Consider the following 14943-nt stretch of genomic DNA (forward strand, 5'->3'; position numbering starts at 1 on the left):
AGTTGTTTCAGGGAACCGTGGTTTTAGTCAGTTATTTCCTCTCTGAGGACTACAATTTCATAAACTAGAGAGAGACTCTGAGGCCTGGCTGTGTAATAAATAGCACTGCTAACAGAACCCACCTTCTTAAGCTAAAGGAAATAGTTTTCTGACTTGACTTGACCCAAAGCCAAAGTGAAAGAAAGGATCAGAAGTGATGAGCATAGACATACACACTTCAAATTACGAATCCACTGTGGCCTCAGTCTGGGTCCAGCTCTCAAGAAGACCTCACCATATTCTGAAAAGAAGGTATTACTGAAGTGGCTAGCAATGACTGCATTGCCAGAAGAACCATTTTGGATACAGTATTCATTTCTGTGATCACTCATCTATACTTCCCTCCTTTTTAGATGCTTATTTGTCAGCACAGAACCAGGATAACTCAAGGGAGAAAGAAACACATAGCTACATTCAGAGTCTTACAAGCTAACAGAAGAACAAGACCCAGACTCTAGGGCTTAATTCTCAGACCACCAGAGAAGTCTGTGGGATGTCTTCAAGAACTGAAAAGGAAGGCAAAAGACCTCTCTAGGTGAGGGTGTGGAGGGAAGCTAGTCTGTGGAGGAGATGCATTGGTAGCCAGGCCCTGAAGGACTGCAGCAGGAGAGGGAAGAGGGACTCATGTGGGACTGCAAGACAGCACCTGGGCTTGAGTGACCCAACTGCAGCAGGCTCACTAATATGTGCAGACAAGCAGGACAGGGTGAGGAGCGAGAAGACAGTCAGAATGCCAGGCTGAGAGCCCCGACTCTATCCAACCAGTGACCAATGCAGAGCTGATCTAAGTCTCTGGATAGGGTGTGAAACACAGACGTGAATGAACCAACACAGTAAATACATACGCCAACGTGGGAGTGACAGCCAGCTCTTACCTGGAGACAAACCTAAGCACTTGTGAGCGCCTCCCACAGCCTTTCATCTCACCTGCCGATCCATCTCGTGGAGCCGATACTCAATGGCCCTCTCCACATACTCCTTCCTATTGGAAAATGTAAGCGGGATACTATTTCCACCAGGGATTATGGGAACCATTTTGCCATCAGCACTCTGGCCAACAAAAGAATCAAGAGGAATCATCTAAAAACAGAAAAATAAAAATAATTTTTATTACATGGAAGAAATGGCAACAAAAAGTATGTCACATACAGATACCACAACAGGAACAAAGTTGAGATTTCAATGTGAAAAACAAGGCAAACTGGACAGGTCTGACTGATGAGGCTGCTGGAGCATGGAACTGCTGACTCATCTGCTGTGGTCAAAATGAAGCCAAATCCCCTGCCCCCAACCAAGTCTCCTGAACTCTGGTCACCCAGGCCTTCCTCTCCACTTTGTGTCCCTTGGTTCCCCGATCTAATGGGCAGAAAACAGATTGAAGTAGAAGGAGCAGGAGCCGGGACTAGAGCCAATGCTGCCCATTAGTAGCTACTCAGGCCGCTGGGGCTGAGGAGCTGCTAAGGACAGCAGGAGTCAGCCTGTCAGTCAGGAGGACCATATCTGGCCACACACATGAAAAACTCTAGCTTGTGCACACAGGAAGTCAACAGCAGTAGGACTCCAGCCAGCCCAGACCTACCTCATGGAAACTCTCCTCTGTAATGCCACTGTCTTCAATATGAAGAATGCTGTTGAGGGTCTGCACGTAGAGCAGATCCACCTCCTCCAGGTCCTCCAGGGTGAGTGGGACGCAGCACAGCTGCTTCCATACCAGAGGGGCCAAGTGGAGGTCCAGAGGCTTCTTCGTGCGAATGGCAACCCCCATCAAAATCCCCAGAAACTTGAACTGCATCAAGTGTTCATCAAGGCAGGCTGAGGGGTTAAAAAGGAATCTACAAAAGAAAATATTTCAAACACGGTTTTCCTCATTTCTATTAGAAATGAGTTATCCAGCAGCTACAGCATTAGATTAGACCTGCACTGTTGCTCACAGCAGCCATTAACTACATATGGCTATTTAAATCAATTAAATAGAATTTAAAATCCAGTGCGTTAGCTACCCTAATCATATTCTGAGTGCTAAACAGCTACACACAGCCTGTGGATACTGTTTTGGACAGCAGAGACCATATTTTGAATTAATTTTAGAAAAACTATGAAAGTGCAAGTAAATGGTCTATTAATCCTCAGGCTACCTGCTCCAGAACACCCTATTTCCCAGAATAACTTAATTATCGTTTGTAAGCCTATGAAGCAGGATCCAAAATTTTAAAATCTGCAAATATAATAACTGGAAATCCAATACTAAGCTCTGTGACTTGATAGTATAATAAAACTTTTTAATGAATTATAGTGCAGAAAATTTACTATGGGGAAGCCATCTGGGCCTTCAGAAAAACAAAGTCAGTCAGGTTTCATCAGTTCTGAGCTTCCTCTCCTCTCTGGATCACAGCTGAGTTGACCTTGTAATTAATCTGAGTCGAGATGGAAGCGCCTGCTGTCCCGTCCCATGGGGTGGGGGAAATGTGAGCACCCACTCTTAGGGTTACAACAAGGGCTCGGGGGATAATACACAGGAAGCACTCAGCATAGTGCCTGGTACACAGGAAGCACTCAGTAAACGTGGGCTAGCACTGTTCAGACATTTGACAAACATCTGCTATCTGTCTTACCGGTCCCTATTGTAACCCACTTCTGCGGTGGCATTAGGAGAGGGTATGAGAAGGTCAACTACACCAGTTTCAAGCTCCTGTAGAAGAAAGAAAAATGTTCTGTCGAGAGATGACAATCAAATGCTTCAAGAACAAATCAATCACACTGAATATTACACTGAAAGGAGAATATTTTGAGGAATTTATAGTGCTATGTGACAGCCAGCCATCTCTGTAGTAACTTTTGTGGAAAATCTCCTGCAGTGAGAAGCAGCAGGGTGAGAAAGTCCCTCCAACAAGAGTTGGGGAAGCTGGGAACAGGAGGTGGGGAAGTTTCAAACAGATGCAACACATGACAGCCAAGCATCATTCTAGTCACAGGGTTACAGAACAATCCTGATATTAGGCAAAGCTGGAAGGGACACAGCTGATCTGAAAGCACAGCTGCCAGTGTGCCTCTTAAAATCAGACATGATCTAAACTCTCAACTGATATTTTTCTAATTCCTCTGGGCCTGGCAGTTTGTTCTAAAAGCACAGAATAAATCAGAGCACATGGGTGGTCCTGGATTTGTTTGCTACGTGAATGTATTTATGTGTCACTGTGCTTCCTCTGCCAGTATGACCGACAGCATGACAGATGGTGAGTCACTGGTAGAGGGCAGAGTGCTGATACTATGTGATAAGTTGTCTTCACAAAACACTCCCTGAGACCTCGTTATCATCCACCTAGGCGGCACTAACATTAAGACTGTATATGAGGCTCACAAATGCACCTCACTGCATTGATGAAGGCACACCTGAAGGAGCAGTACCAGGAAACAGTACCAGGATCTCTGCGCAGGCGACTGTGCAGGGTGCATGAACATACCTGGCACATCTCTGTGATGGTGTCATCAAACACTCCTCCAGCGTCATCAGCCCCCTCCCCGACCAGCTTAACCTTCCACGCTCGGGAGGGCAGACGGAGGTCTGATGCGTTCAGCTTAACCACTTGTCTTGCTATCTGAACAAAGATGGGCTTACACTTCCGTCCTCTTAGGAAAAAAAAAATCAGAGAAGGGAATGAAAACCAACTCATCAACTTCCCCAAATCACCACAAAGGTCCCTGATTGTATCTTCCCATCAGTGACTTCATGAACAAAATGCCACTTTGAAAAGTGCCCAACTCTGTGTTGTATCCACTGTGACATCTCGCTTCTGCCCCCCATCCCCGGCCCCTGCCAGGTACTAAGGTAAGTACAGTGGCACCTCAGTTCACAAATGCTTCTGTTTGTGAACAATTTGGTTTCCAAACAGAAGTGTTTGGCAAAATTTTGTTTTTGTTTGGGAACTCTGCATCAGGTGACTAACATGATTGCGGCCATTTTTCCTGCGCCAACATGAACATGGCCATCTTTTCCAGAACTGTGGAACGAATTCAGTTCATGAACCAAGGTACCACTGTACTGCTAAGCAAGGAATCTAAGGCTCACAGAGATGAACTAGTAGTAACATTAATCTCAAAAATTCCAGCTGGGCAGTGAAATACACACACACACACACACACACACACACACACACACACACACACACAAAGCCAACCTGGTTGATATTCTTTTTACAGTAATTTGAGGTCCATAGTTTTTGCCTTGAACCATGGTTTTTCCTATGGAGCGCACCATTGGCAGAGTGTAGACTCTTGGAGCTAACAAAGGCCGCAGCTGTCCCTGCACAATGCCCCATGTCCCAGCATTATAATGAGATGTGCTGTTCTGTAACACAAGGTAAGGTCATCAAAAGTAGTATAATGTAAGGCTTAAAAAAACACTTGTCATTTTTACAACACAAATTCTTTTTCAAGTACAGTTTAAAAACATAAATCTGGGTGTTGGTGACTATTACTCATTACTATTACTAATAACTTTTTCAAAATATCTTTCGATAAAATAAATGACTACCAATTTTTAAAAACTTATAAAATACAGCAAAGCACAGAAACATACACAGAAATGAAATCATCATTAGCCTCCCATCTAGAGACAGCCCAATGACTCTTTCCTTCCACTTTCTCTGTATGTGCATACATGCATACTTTTCACATAGTTGAGATCATACTGTTTATATAATTTCAGCTGCTTTTCTCACTTTGTGTCATAAAATATCTCCACCTAATTACAGTTTGCCAATCCTTGGTTTAGTGCTACACAGTATTCTGCTGCCTGGCTGATTATCTCCTTCTAATAGCAACTTGTCAAATCTGTCCATTCATCACTGGCTATGCAAAGGTTGCAGACCAACAGTTTTACAAAGTGATACACATTTTGGTAGATGTGCCTACATATTAAACCAATTTAAGAAAACTTATTTACTTTCCAAATTACTGGAACGCTGTATAAATTCAGGCAAACCACCCAAATAAATAGTAAGCAAATACTTTATTTCTCCCATCTCCCCTCCATACCACCCAGAATGCTCATTTGTAAGGAGAAAGTAGTCTGCCAAATTTCTCAAGACTGATTTATTAACAACCTTGACCCTATTAGCTGTATGTACTTAAGCTTTAATACTGTACTAGACGCTGTAGCTAATACACGGTATGCTTAGCCATTCATATTTCCTCAAGTTTTGGACAAATCAAAACACAAAAGGAAAGCTACGTTGCAGCAACACGATTATTAATATCTGGACTGTCCCTACACTAAAATGGGACTAGAATCGCTGTCCTTTCTGTTTCTCTCAGGTCAAAGACTAAAGGAACTATTAGCCACAATAGAATTTTCCAAAGGCTGAGAGAAAGGCCCTGGGAGCTGACAAGCACACCACGGGCGTGGCTTACCAATCCAGCGTGTTACCTGGTTGTTGGGGCTGAGGTTCAGTAACCTCCAGGACGAGTACATGAGGTCGGAGAAGTGGTAGAGCAGGCGGAGTCGGGCCCGCACGGTGTGGATGCTCACCTCTCTCAGTGCCCCATACTGGGGGGGTACCGCATCAGGCAGGCCCAGCTGCAGGGGCACTGACACACCTGCCCAAAAACAAATGCACAGGTGTGAAGGAAATGCATTGCTTTCACTTTCATTATTTTGGAAAATTTCAAACATCTGTAGAACTTGAGATAATTATGCAATGGACACCCATTCCCACCACCTAAATTCTATAACTAATATTTTGCTATATTTGCTTTTTCATATATGTAACCTATTCCTTTAGTCATCAAATCATCTCAGTTTTTTGACGCATTTATGTTGGATGTTTTAAACTTTAAAAAAAAATTTTATCATCATGGAAATCTGGTTTTTTCTCCTTCAAGACTTTTAGTTGGAAGGGAGGAAAAGGAAAGGAGGAACCCAAATTCTTTCTTTCATAATCAATAATTGTTACTTCATAATAATGCAAGGTGCAGGGCTGGGGATTTAGCTCGGTGGTGCCACTTGCCTCATAAGTCCAAGGTCCTGAGTTCAATCCCCGGTACAAAAAAAAAAAAAAAAGGGGAAGGTGCAAGTGAAGACCAGGAAGGGAGTTCTGAAAAACAGAAATGGGCACCTTGACAGAGATGCCTCTCATACTCACTGGGGATCTGACAGAAAGTGGCCATGACAGAATGAAACACAGGCTACAGGATTCAAGAAGGCTTCTTACTGCAAAGACTACAAGGACTGCATTCATAACCACACACTTAGAAAATGCACAAAGGACTAGAAAGATCCAACTTCTGTAATTTGCTGTATACAATATTAAGTTTCATACAGCTCAATCCCTAGGGGTATTAGTACTCCTTTTAATAAAGTCAACATTTGTTGAGTATGTCTATGTGCCTGGCACTATTCCAAGAATTTTTATGAATTGTTTCATTTATTCTTATAGCTCTTCACAATAGGTGCCATTACTATTACTCTCAGTTTACACATGAGAAAACAGTCTCAAGGCCATGCATATCCCATATGCAGGAACCAGGATTTAGTCCCTGCAGTGCTGTCCCAGAGTCTGAGCCTTTCACTGGCATATTCCTCAAGTGGAAGTGAAATCCCCCTGGAAGCTGAAGGCCTTGAGTACCTGAAACTGTCAGAGCAGAGGTAGCACTGCTCATGCTGGGTTCTGCTAACTAGGATTCACCTGCTGTTTGGAATCTACGTGGCGGTCAGTCCTACCTGTCTTTCTTACAGCAGTTAAAACAAAACCACCTCCATGGGAAGTGTTCCCTAAGACTCTATGGCTAAGAAGTAGGGATGTGATGGTTAAATCTTGATTGCCAACTTGACTGGATTGAGAGACGCCTAGGAAATGAGGAAAACACACTTCTAGGGGTGTCTGGGTGGGTCATGGGGCATGGCCTTGGGGACTACATCTGCACCCTGGCTCCTTCCTCTCAGGCGCTCCCCTTGCTCTGTGCTTCCCAGATGCCAGGAGCTGAGGAGCTCCCTTCTGCCAGGTTTCGGCCTGGGAGCCAGATGACCAAGGACTGAAACTGTGAGCCTAAGTAAACTTCTCTTCCTCTACATTAAGGTGTCAGGTATTTTGTCCCAGCAATTGAAAGCTGACCAATACAAGAGAGGTTAGAAAACGGAAAGAGAATGCTGAGCTCTGAGGCTCAGAGCTGCTTCAGGAGGTCCGTGTCTAAGACCCCTGGAGACAGCACAAGGGATGGAGGGCCAGGATAAGAAACAGTGGGAACATGAAGAACTGCCTCAGAATGATAAATGCCACCACCAAGGTGATGGCTACATTTGTGGACATGGAAGATGGGTTCAATCAGAGTGTCCACTGCTGGCTGTTTAGTGTACAAGAATGCATTATATTTTTCTTTAAGTCTTTTAGTATTCTGCAAGGATTTAATAATAAATTAAAAGTAAAACAAGTAACAAAAAGCTAGGGACAATAGTCCTACCATACACTGGAGTAAAATGATACCAAGTGAACTTGCTGAACCAATGCTTCAAATATTTCTCTGGGTTGAGGAAGGTGGCAAATGGTCTCAGGGCTTTTAATCTTTTTTTCTGTCTTCTTTTGCTATTGGGAGGAGGGGACTGGGGATTGAACTCAAGAGTGCTGAGATACACCTCCAACTCTTTCTGAGACAGGATCCTCAGCTAAGAAGCCCAGGCTGGCCTGGAATGTGATCCTCCTGCCTCAGGCTTCTGAGTAGCTGGGTTTGTAAGTGTGCACCAGCATATACTACTTAAGGGCTTTTAATCTTTGTAAGCCTTAGGAAGCTATTTGTCATGTATATATGACATACATACTTGCTGCTCTAAAATCATCAAGTTTTGCTTGCCTAAGTGATATGTTTTCTTCTCTTGGGACTGCAGAGCAGGACTGCTTCATCCCAAGTCAGCAGGAGAATTGCCTAGCGTGGAGTAATTACAGTGTAGGGGTAGGAAAGCATGGTGTTTCCAACAGAGGCTGGTCTAGAAAGCAGACAGTGCAGTGGCATTTTGCTGAAAGAGCAGCTGCAGGAGAATGGACACTTGGGCCCTCACCAGGTGCTCTGGGTGGGACAGGTGGCGCTGTCCATGCGGCGCTGTGGCAACGGCCGGCTGAGATCTGCCGAATGTTCTTCCCTTGCAGAACTGTTACCAGGGTTGGTTCTCGAACATGATTGGTGTGGCCTAGGCCAAGCTGAGAATAAATGACGAACATGCAGATACATAATTAGAGGAAGAGAAGAGGTGATGACAATTCAATCTGCACCAAGCAACAGCATCAATAACAAAATAAATTCTGATTTTTCTCAATCATAATGGTTCTCACAGCTCAGACTGTCTCTTAAAAACTAAGCTGCAACACGGCCATTCCAGATCCTGCAGATTAGTCTCAACAACCAAATGCATCCTTGGGTTCTAGTTTGGAAAGAGAATGAGTTCTTGGAAAGTTAAAAAGTAACAGAATGATCTGCAGAGCTTTTACTTAAAACACATTGGCTTCTGTGTAAGAATAAACACATAAAAACATCCATGGATCTCCAGATCTCTGTTCTTAGAGTCTGACTGAGACACCAGCATTTCAGTGGCTAAGCAGCTCAGCATCAGTAGGGAGGCTCATGCTGAGGTCTAGCCAGGGAATTTCCAAAGGTGTCTTCAACATGAACTCTCCTCTCATTAAGGCAATCTGCAACCACAAACATGAGCAGCGACCTTGTCTGTTAATGTAGTGATGAGAAGACCACAAGAGCCAACTACGAATAATCCTGAGGCTACTACAAATAATTCTAGACCTGGAACTTTCGGGTCCCTGGCTTGAAGGGCAACCAGATCCAGAGAGGACTTATGGGGGCGGGGGGATCTCTGCATGTGGAGTAAAAGCTACTGTTGCCACAGGCAGCTTGGCATCTCCCACCAAAGCCTATTCCTGAACATATTAACCTTGAGTCTTATTTTCTCAGAGGCTTAATTTACTCCTTTGAGTAATGAGGGTGACAAGATTTCCTGCACAAGCACAAATATACTTTATACATGGTTATATTGTAAGATACAAAGGTATTACTGTTTGATTCTTTGCTTTATCCTGATCAGCTGATATTCAGGCTCTAATCTCATATATTACTATAGCGATGATAATGATGACAACAGGTAGCGAATACTTAGTGTGGTATACTATGTGCCAGACACTTGTCCCATGTGTGTGTAGACACACACACACATACCCAGTTGATCCCCTTATCACTCTGCTACACTGCCAGATCTTTTTTTTAAACCATGGTATAATACTTCCTTGACTAATTGAGAGGCAGATGCATGACTGGACTCACAAAAAAATCAGTCATATGGCAAAGTGAAATGCCTGGAACACTGTAGTAGATATTAGGGATGTCCTGGCTTATCCTTGTCCCACAGGGGGAACACTGTCAGATTTCTAAAATATGAGAGAGCACCAGGAGAGATACTTACTTGCCCTTCTGAATTGCTCCCCCAGGCATACACATCTCCAGTTGATGCTAAAGCAAGTGTGTGCTCAGCTCCAACTGCCACATCTTCAATGACCACTCCAGCTAGGACAGGGACTTGCTGCGGCCGATTGTGATTGCGGGCACGCCCCTCAGGAAGGCCAATCAAGCGATCTGAAAAAATGGCAAATGTATTATGGATGGCACACCACAGTCCTTTTATGTTTCTGACTCATTTAACTTTTTATAGTGGAACCACAATGACACAGTATATAACTCACTGGGGCAAACGTGGCTATCTAACAAGGTACACCAGGTTGTAAAAAAAAAGAGCTGGAAGCTGTTTCTTTATAAAATGTCAGACTCCTTCATAAAAGTAAAGAATTAAATCTAAAGCCAGCAGCTTATTTCAAACTAAAAGACTCCTTAGTATCATATTTAAAAGAACTAGCATATAGTTCAAAAAGGCTCTGAAGTTGCTTGTATTCTAAATAAAGATGCCACTCAATTTGTCTTTTTCTGAAATTTCTATCCAACTTTTCTCTTTATCTTGCCAGATTTTTAGAAAGTGGTCAGGCCTGCTGCTTAACGTCCTCTAAACTTATTTGTCATGGCCACCTTCTGCAGTCAGACTTGCTTGTGGCCACTGCACTGAAAATGTACCCTCAAAGCCACGAGCTGGCTCCTGAATGCCTACTGTGTGGCTGCTTCTCAGGCTCCAGCCCATGGAGGTCCGTGTAAACTTCTGATAATGCGGCCTGAGCTCCCGCTGCTCCTCAGAGGCTCCATGCTACCCTGACTCACTAGCTCCTTTCAAAGCCAGCTTTCCCAAGGCCTCATCCTGTACTCACCTGCCCTTCACTCACATCCCCCAGAGTGTTACTTTCTTTTTGTTCTACACTCTCTTCAGGTTTCTTAGATCTTATTAGCAAGGGCTTTAACTACTACCATTATGAAACTAACGTTCCAAGCCTAAAGCTCTATAGCCAATCTCTCTGGAGTTCCAGATCTAAATTCTCAATGGCCCTCTGGACATTTTCCTACATTTATCAAGGGCAGAAGGCCCTATCTTACAAGACTAAAACTAAGCTCTTTAATCCTCTTCCCTATAAACTAGCTCCTCAATCAGTGGAACCAAGGTTCTTCCAAGGCTAGAAATTTCAGTCACAATTTCTTTCTCTTCCTCATACCTGCCTCACACACCCCTCAATCACTAAAACTTAAAAAGTTCCACTTAGGAAAGTGAATTTATTATTAAAGAGACCTCCTAAAACTGGTTGGCTGTGAGCCTATTCAGGATCTGACATTTGAATGCCTGGGAATCCCTCCAGGGGTGAACATCTGCACCCCCAGCCCCTGGAACGGATGGGGAATGAGGCAGGCACAGAGGAGCACTGGTAGCCAAGGCAGTATTTGGGGCCACATAACAGAGTGCAGAAAGGAGGAGAGCAAGACTCTGGCAAGGACTTGTTCAAGCACAAGGGAAGACACTAGCATGAGGAGCTTTAATGTCCTTAAAGTTCATGAAACAAGAGTGGAAAGCAGAGAGCAAATGAGGGACATGGTAGCTGTTCACTACACAGAATAAAAATTACTTGATTCAGGGCACTTTTTTAGACAACTTGTAGGCAAATATTTCCATAATGCATGTATACATGAAAAAAGCAATGTGAGCTAAAAAACACCTTACCTTGACCAAAAGTATACACGTGACCATCCTTGGTCAAAGCAACCGAAAACTGAGTTCCACAAGCAACCTTTTTTATTCCAATTCCACAAAGGACATCAACTTTCTGCAAATAAAAGTGTAAGGTAGACGCTTTGAAAACGAGAAGAAAAAAAACTTTTTTTTTTTTTTTTTTTTTTTAATTTTTTGGTACCGGGGATCAAACTTGGGACCTTGTGCTTTCGAGGCAGGCACAGGAACCACTGAGCTAAATCCCTGGCCTCTATTTCTTCTTTAATGGTATGTAGACCTGCAGTGCTTGGCCCACCTACAGAGGCAGAGCCTTTCCTTGCAGAATTTTCACATCCAGTTTAACTATTAATATTGTATTTAAAATCAAGATCTAGAATGCTGCACATTCAAGAATAAGCAACAGAAGCTTGAAACTTCATTATGAATCACCAAAATATTAAAGGTAAATTATTTCCAACTAGAAAGAGGCAATGACATAGATGAAAACTACTTGTTATTGTCTGAAAACCTAGATTAAAGGCAATAACTGACCTGAGGAGAGGATTTCGCAGTGGAATTTCCTAAGCCTAGTTTTCCATAGTCTCCATCTCCAAAAGCCCATACCATGGAGCCATCTGTTGATACCGCCAAAGTGTGGTTTAAGCCACAGGCCACCTGGAGTAACCACAGGGTGTTCAGTAAGGCAAAGCACAAGGCCCAAAACATCACCCTGTTCCTGAGACCCTTTTTCTCCACTTCATTGAAAAACTTGAATATGTATCCAAAGACTTTCATTTTCAGAGCCCACTTCAAATATTAAACAAAATGGTCATCTTCTGTCTACAAATAATTTTTCAAAGTGAAATTCTTTAAATATTTGTGGCTAATTAAGAATCAAAGAGTATAAAAGATAGGGGAAAAAGTACATTTACTCAAAAATACTCAATCACAGCAGAGAGTGTCTAAGGAATGATACAGGGAAAGATGAACATATCTGACCCCATTGTTAAGACACTCTCAAAACCATTGCTTCAGAGCAGTAGCTATTAATGAGTCTGCAGTTCAGCAATTCAACTCGAGGCTGGCAGACAGGAACCACAAAAATCTGTACTGCTTAAAGGTTTTACAGCAAGTTGTATTAGTACTTTACGGAAGATATTTTTAAAATATTCACATCCTGAAATTAGGGCATCAACTGTCATATAAACCAAACAAACTGACACAAAATGTATATTTTCACATTGTGAAAAAGCCACATAAACTTATCAGTTAGACCAAACAAAATGTACACGTTATATGACTGGTGATCCTGGTCTATCTAAAGAACAGTATCTAAGTACACACAGAAGAGAAAAAAAAGTATGATCAGCTAGAACACTGTATGACTTATTCCATGCCTGTCCAATCTGATATCCTTCCAGGGCAGTCACTCTCTCTGGAAGTTTTTTGTTAGAAGTGTTTCCAAGACCCAGGCGTCCATAGTCACCATTCCCAAAGGTAAAAAGTTTGCCATCTGAAGTTACTACTGCTGAGTGCTTAAAGCCACAAGACATCTAGGATAGAACCAGAGAGAAAAGGTTTTTAAGGGGAGAGGATACTAAGAAATAAACCAGTGACTTTTGGTTATTAATACAGCAATAAACTTAACTGAGAAGTCAGGATTTTCAAGACCAGTATATTCTATCTGCCTGAGTGGTTTTCTGGACCCCCAAGTCTGATCTATCTCACTAGCTTCAGGAAAACCAAGCAAATAAACAACAGAAACTGGAACAACTGCTGCTTCTCTTCAGATGGGTACAGTTGATCTTAACTATAGGAGATAATGAATGGGGAAATTCTTTGTAAACTCAAAGAATTATTTTAGATTAGATCACTGGTTTTTAGAACATGTATTTGGACTCAGTTTTTGTAACAAAAACAATAGGCTGAAAGTAAAGCCTTCTCTTTGTCTGTATCAGCTCAATTCCATGGTGTTTCTTCCCAGGGCAACAGCACCTCACCCTTGGGCAACCAGCTGGCTCAGGAAAAAGCAGTTCATTCTAACACCACAACCCATTCAAACATCTGACAAGCTCAATGCACAACCAAAAACAGTGGATCTTGTATAATGCCTGTGTAATGTATTGTTACTATTATTTCCTGCTGCCTACATTTAAAAATGTTCTTCAACAAGTAGTACATTTACATCCAAAGGCAAACTTATCCAGGTCCTGCCTGACCTGTACCACTTCTTCTCCTTGTAAGGCCTCGATCTGCCGTGGCCGCCGCTGCCTGTCACTGTTCCCATGGCCAAGTTTACCATAGTCACCATCTCCCCAGCTAAAGACTTCTCCACTTTCCGTCAGGGCCATCGAGTGCCCATCAGAACCACAGGAAGTCACCAGCTGGGTCACCACAAAGCCTGGAACAGAGCAGAAACCCAGTGGGTTACAAATGCTTTACACAGGCTGTCTCACTTACTATTTTCACAAAAAATACCAGAGGCAGATCCCATCACCCCCATTTTTACAACTGTGGAAAGTGAAGCACAAAAAGGTCTAGTAGCTTGTGCACAGTCCCAGAATCAGGGACCAGAAGGAACACATAGGAACCCAGGTCTTGTTCCCATCACTACTGTTATGGTCTTCTATCCAGATCACCAGGAAAATAACCTAGAGCTTCTCACAAAACTGTTCTGAACTCGCTGTCACTGGTAAACACGTACTTAAAAATCCTTCCGTGCTCTCCAAATAGGCTTAGCTGTCAGTGAAAGTCCATTTAGGGATCAAGCTAGGGGCTCCTGCAGTGATTTCTCCAGAGCTATTCTTTCTCCAAGTCTCTCAGAACTCTGTCAGAGATGCTCTTTAAAGTCTTTAGCATGTCTGCATAGTTCCATATAAAATAATTTTTATTTTTAAAGAAATATATGCATGATTGCTACTGCTACTAATAGTAGCCTAATTACACTTTCATGACTTTAAAGAATTTGTTTACAATCTTAAGTGGGTCTCAAAGATACTTATTTACATATCATATTCTAGCATTTACATATATTCTAGCATTGCTGTTATAAATAACTTACAAAATAATATAACTTAAAATATGGAAATTAAGGCTGCACACTGCCTAAATGAGAATTCAGATGTAAGTGAAAAGCCTATGATTTCACCTGACAAAGGTGTGGGAAGAGTTCTAATAGGAGCAAACATCCCTACAGCTAAGTCATAGTTTCTGACCATTTTAAAATTAAGGACAAGTTTACCTTGTAAGGCTGAAATAACTGTCAGCACATGAAGATCATCTGAATTTCCTTGTCCTAATCTGCCATAACTTCCTTCCCCACAAGCCAACACTGTGCCATTGGCCTGGATGACAAAGGTACAATTCTGACCACAAATGACCTAGTACAAAAACACATAATTAAAATATGATCATTTATTATCTAGCTTTAGCAAGTGAACATTTGAATTGATTCAATATATACCAAGGATATCTAATTTTAATTAAAAGGAAAAGGTTGATTGAAGTATGGTTCTCCTATAATCCTTGACTACTATAACACTGTTCACTCAACCAAGACATGTATGAGGGCCATGTAATTGAGATAGTTAAGAATCACAGTATCTTTCAGCCGGTTGTGGGGAGCTATTAAAGACTGGTAGAAAGAGGCAGAAACTGAAGGGGACACATGCAAGAGCAGTGCACACTCTGGGACAGGTGAGGCAGGAAGAACAAGAGAGGAAGCTGCAGCCTCTACAGAGGTTTGGAAATACAGTGCCATGACTCCTGAAGGATGC

The 14943-nt window shown here is 42.5% G+C and overlaps 1 protein-coding gene across 14 annotated transcripts in view; it reads right to left on the reverse strand.

Annotated features, from left to right (window-relative positions):
- Positions 1-14943, reverse strand: part of Herc1 (HECT and RLD domain containing E3 ubiquitin protein ligase family member 1) — a 206681-nt gene that overhangs the window by 4966 nt on the left and 186772 nt on the right. For all 14 annotated transcript variants that reach the window (XM_087199032.1, XM_087199031.1, XM_087199030.1 and 11 more), the window contains 13 exons: positions 14409-14547; positions 13387-13568; positions 12565-12720; positions 11720-11842; positions 11180-11282; positions 9494-9663; positions 8087-8225; positions 5465-5634; positions 4215-4384; positions 3501-3666; positions 2652-2728; positions 1619-1871; positions 967-1119 (listed from right to left, as the gene is read on the reverse strand). In XM_087199032.1, coding sequence (XP_087055158.1) covers positions 967-1119; positions 1619-1871; positions 2652-2728; positions 3501-3666; positions 4215-4384; positions 5465-5634; positions 8087-8225; positions 9494-9663; positions 11180-11282; positions 11720-11842; positions 12565-12720; positions 13387-13568; positions 14409-14547 — 2001 coding nt within the window. The remainder of the gene's footprint in view (positions 1-966; positions 1120-1618; positions 1872-2651; positions 2729-3500; positions 3667-4214; positions 4385-5464; positions 5635-8086; positions 8226-9493; positions 9664-11179; positions 11283-11719; positions 11843-12564; positions 12721-13386; positions 13569-14408; positions 14548-14943) is intronic.

This window comes from Heterocephalus glaber, unplaced genomic scaffold (genome assembly GCF_053883595.1).
Source record: "Heterocephalus glaber isolate CG9 unplaced genomic scaffold, H.glaber_assembly_v1.0 deba00001689, whole genome shotgun sequence".
Classification (NCBI taxonomy): Eukaryota; Metazoa; Chordata; class Mammalia; order Rodentia; family Bathyergidae; genus Heterocephalus; species Heterocephalus glaber.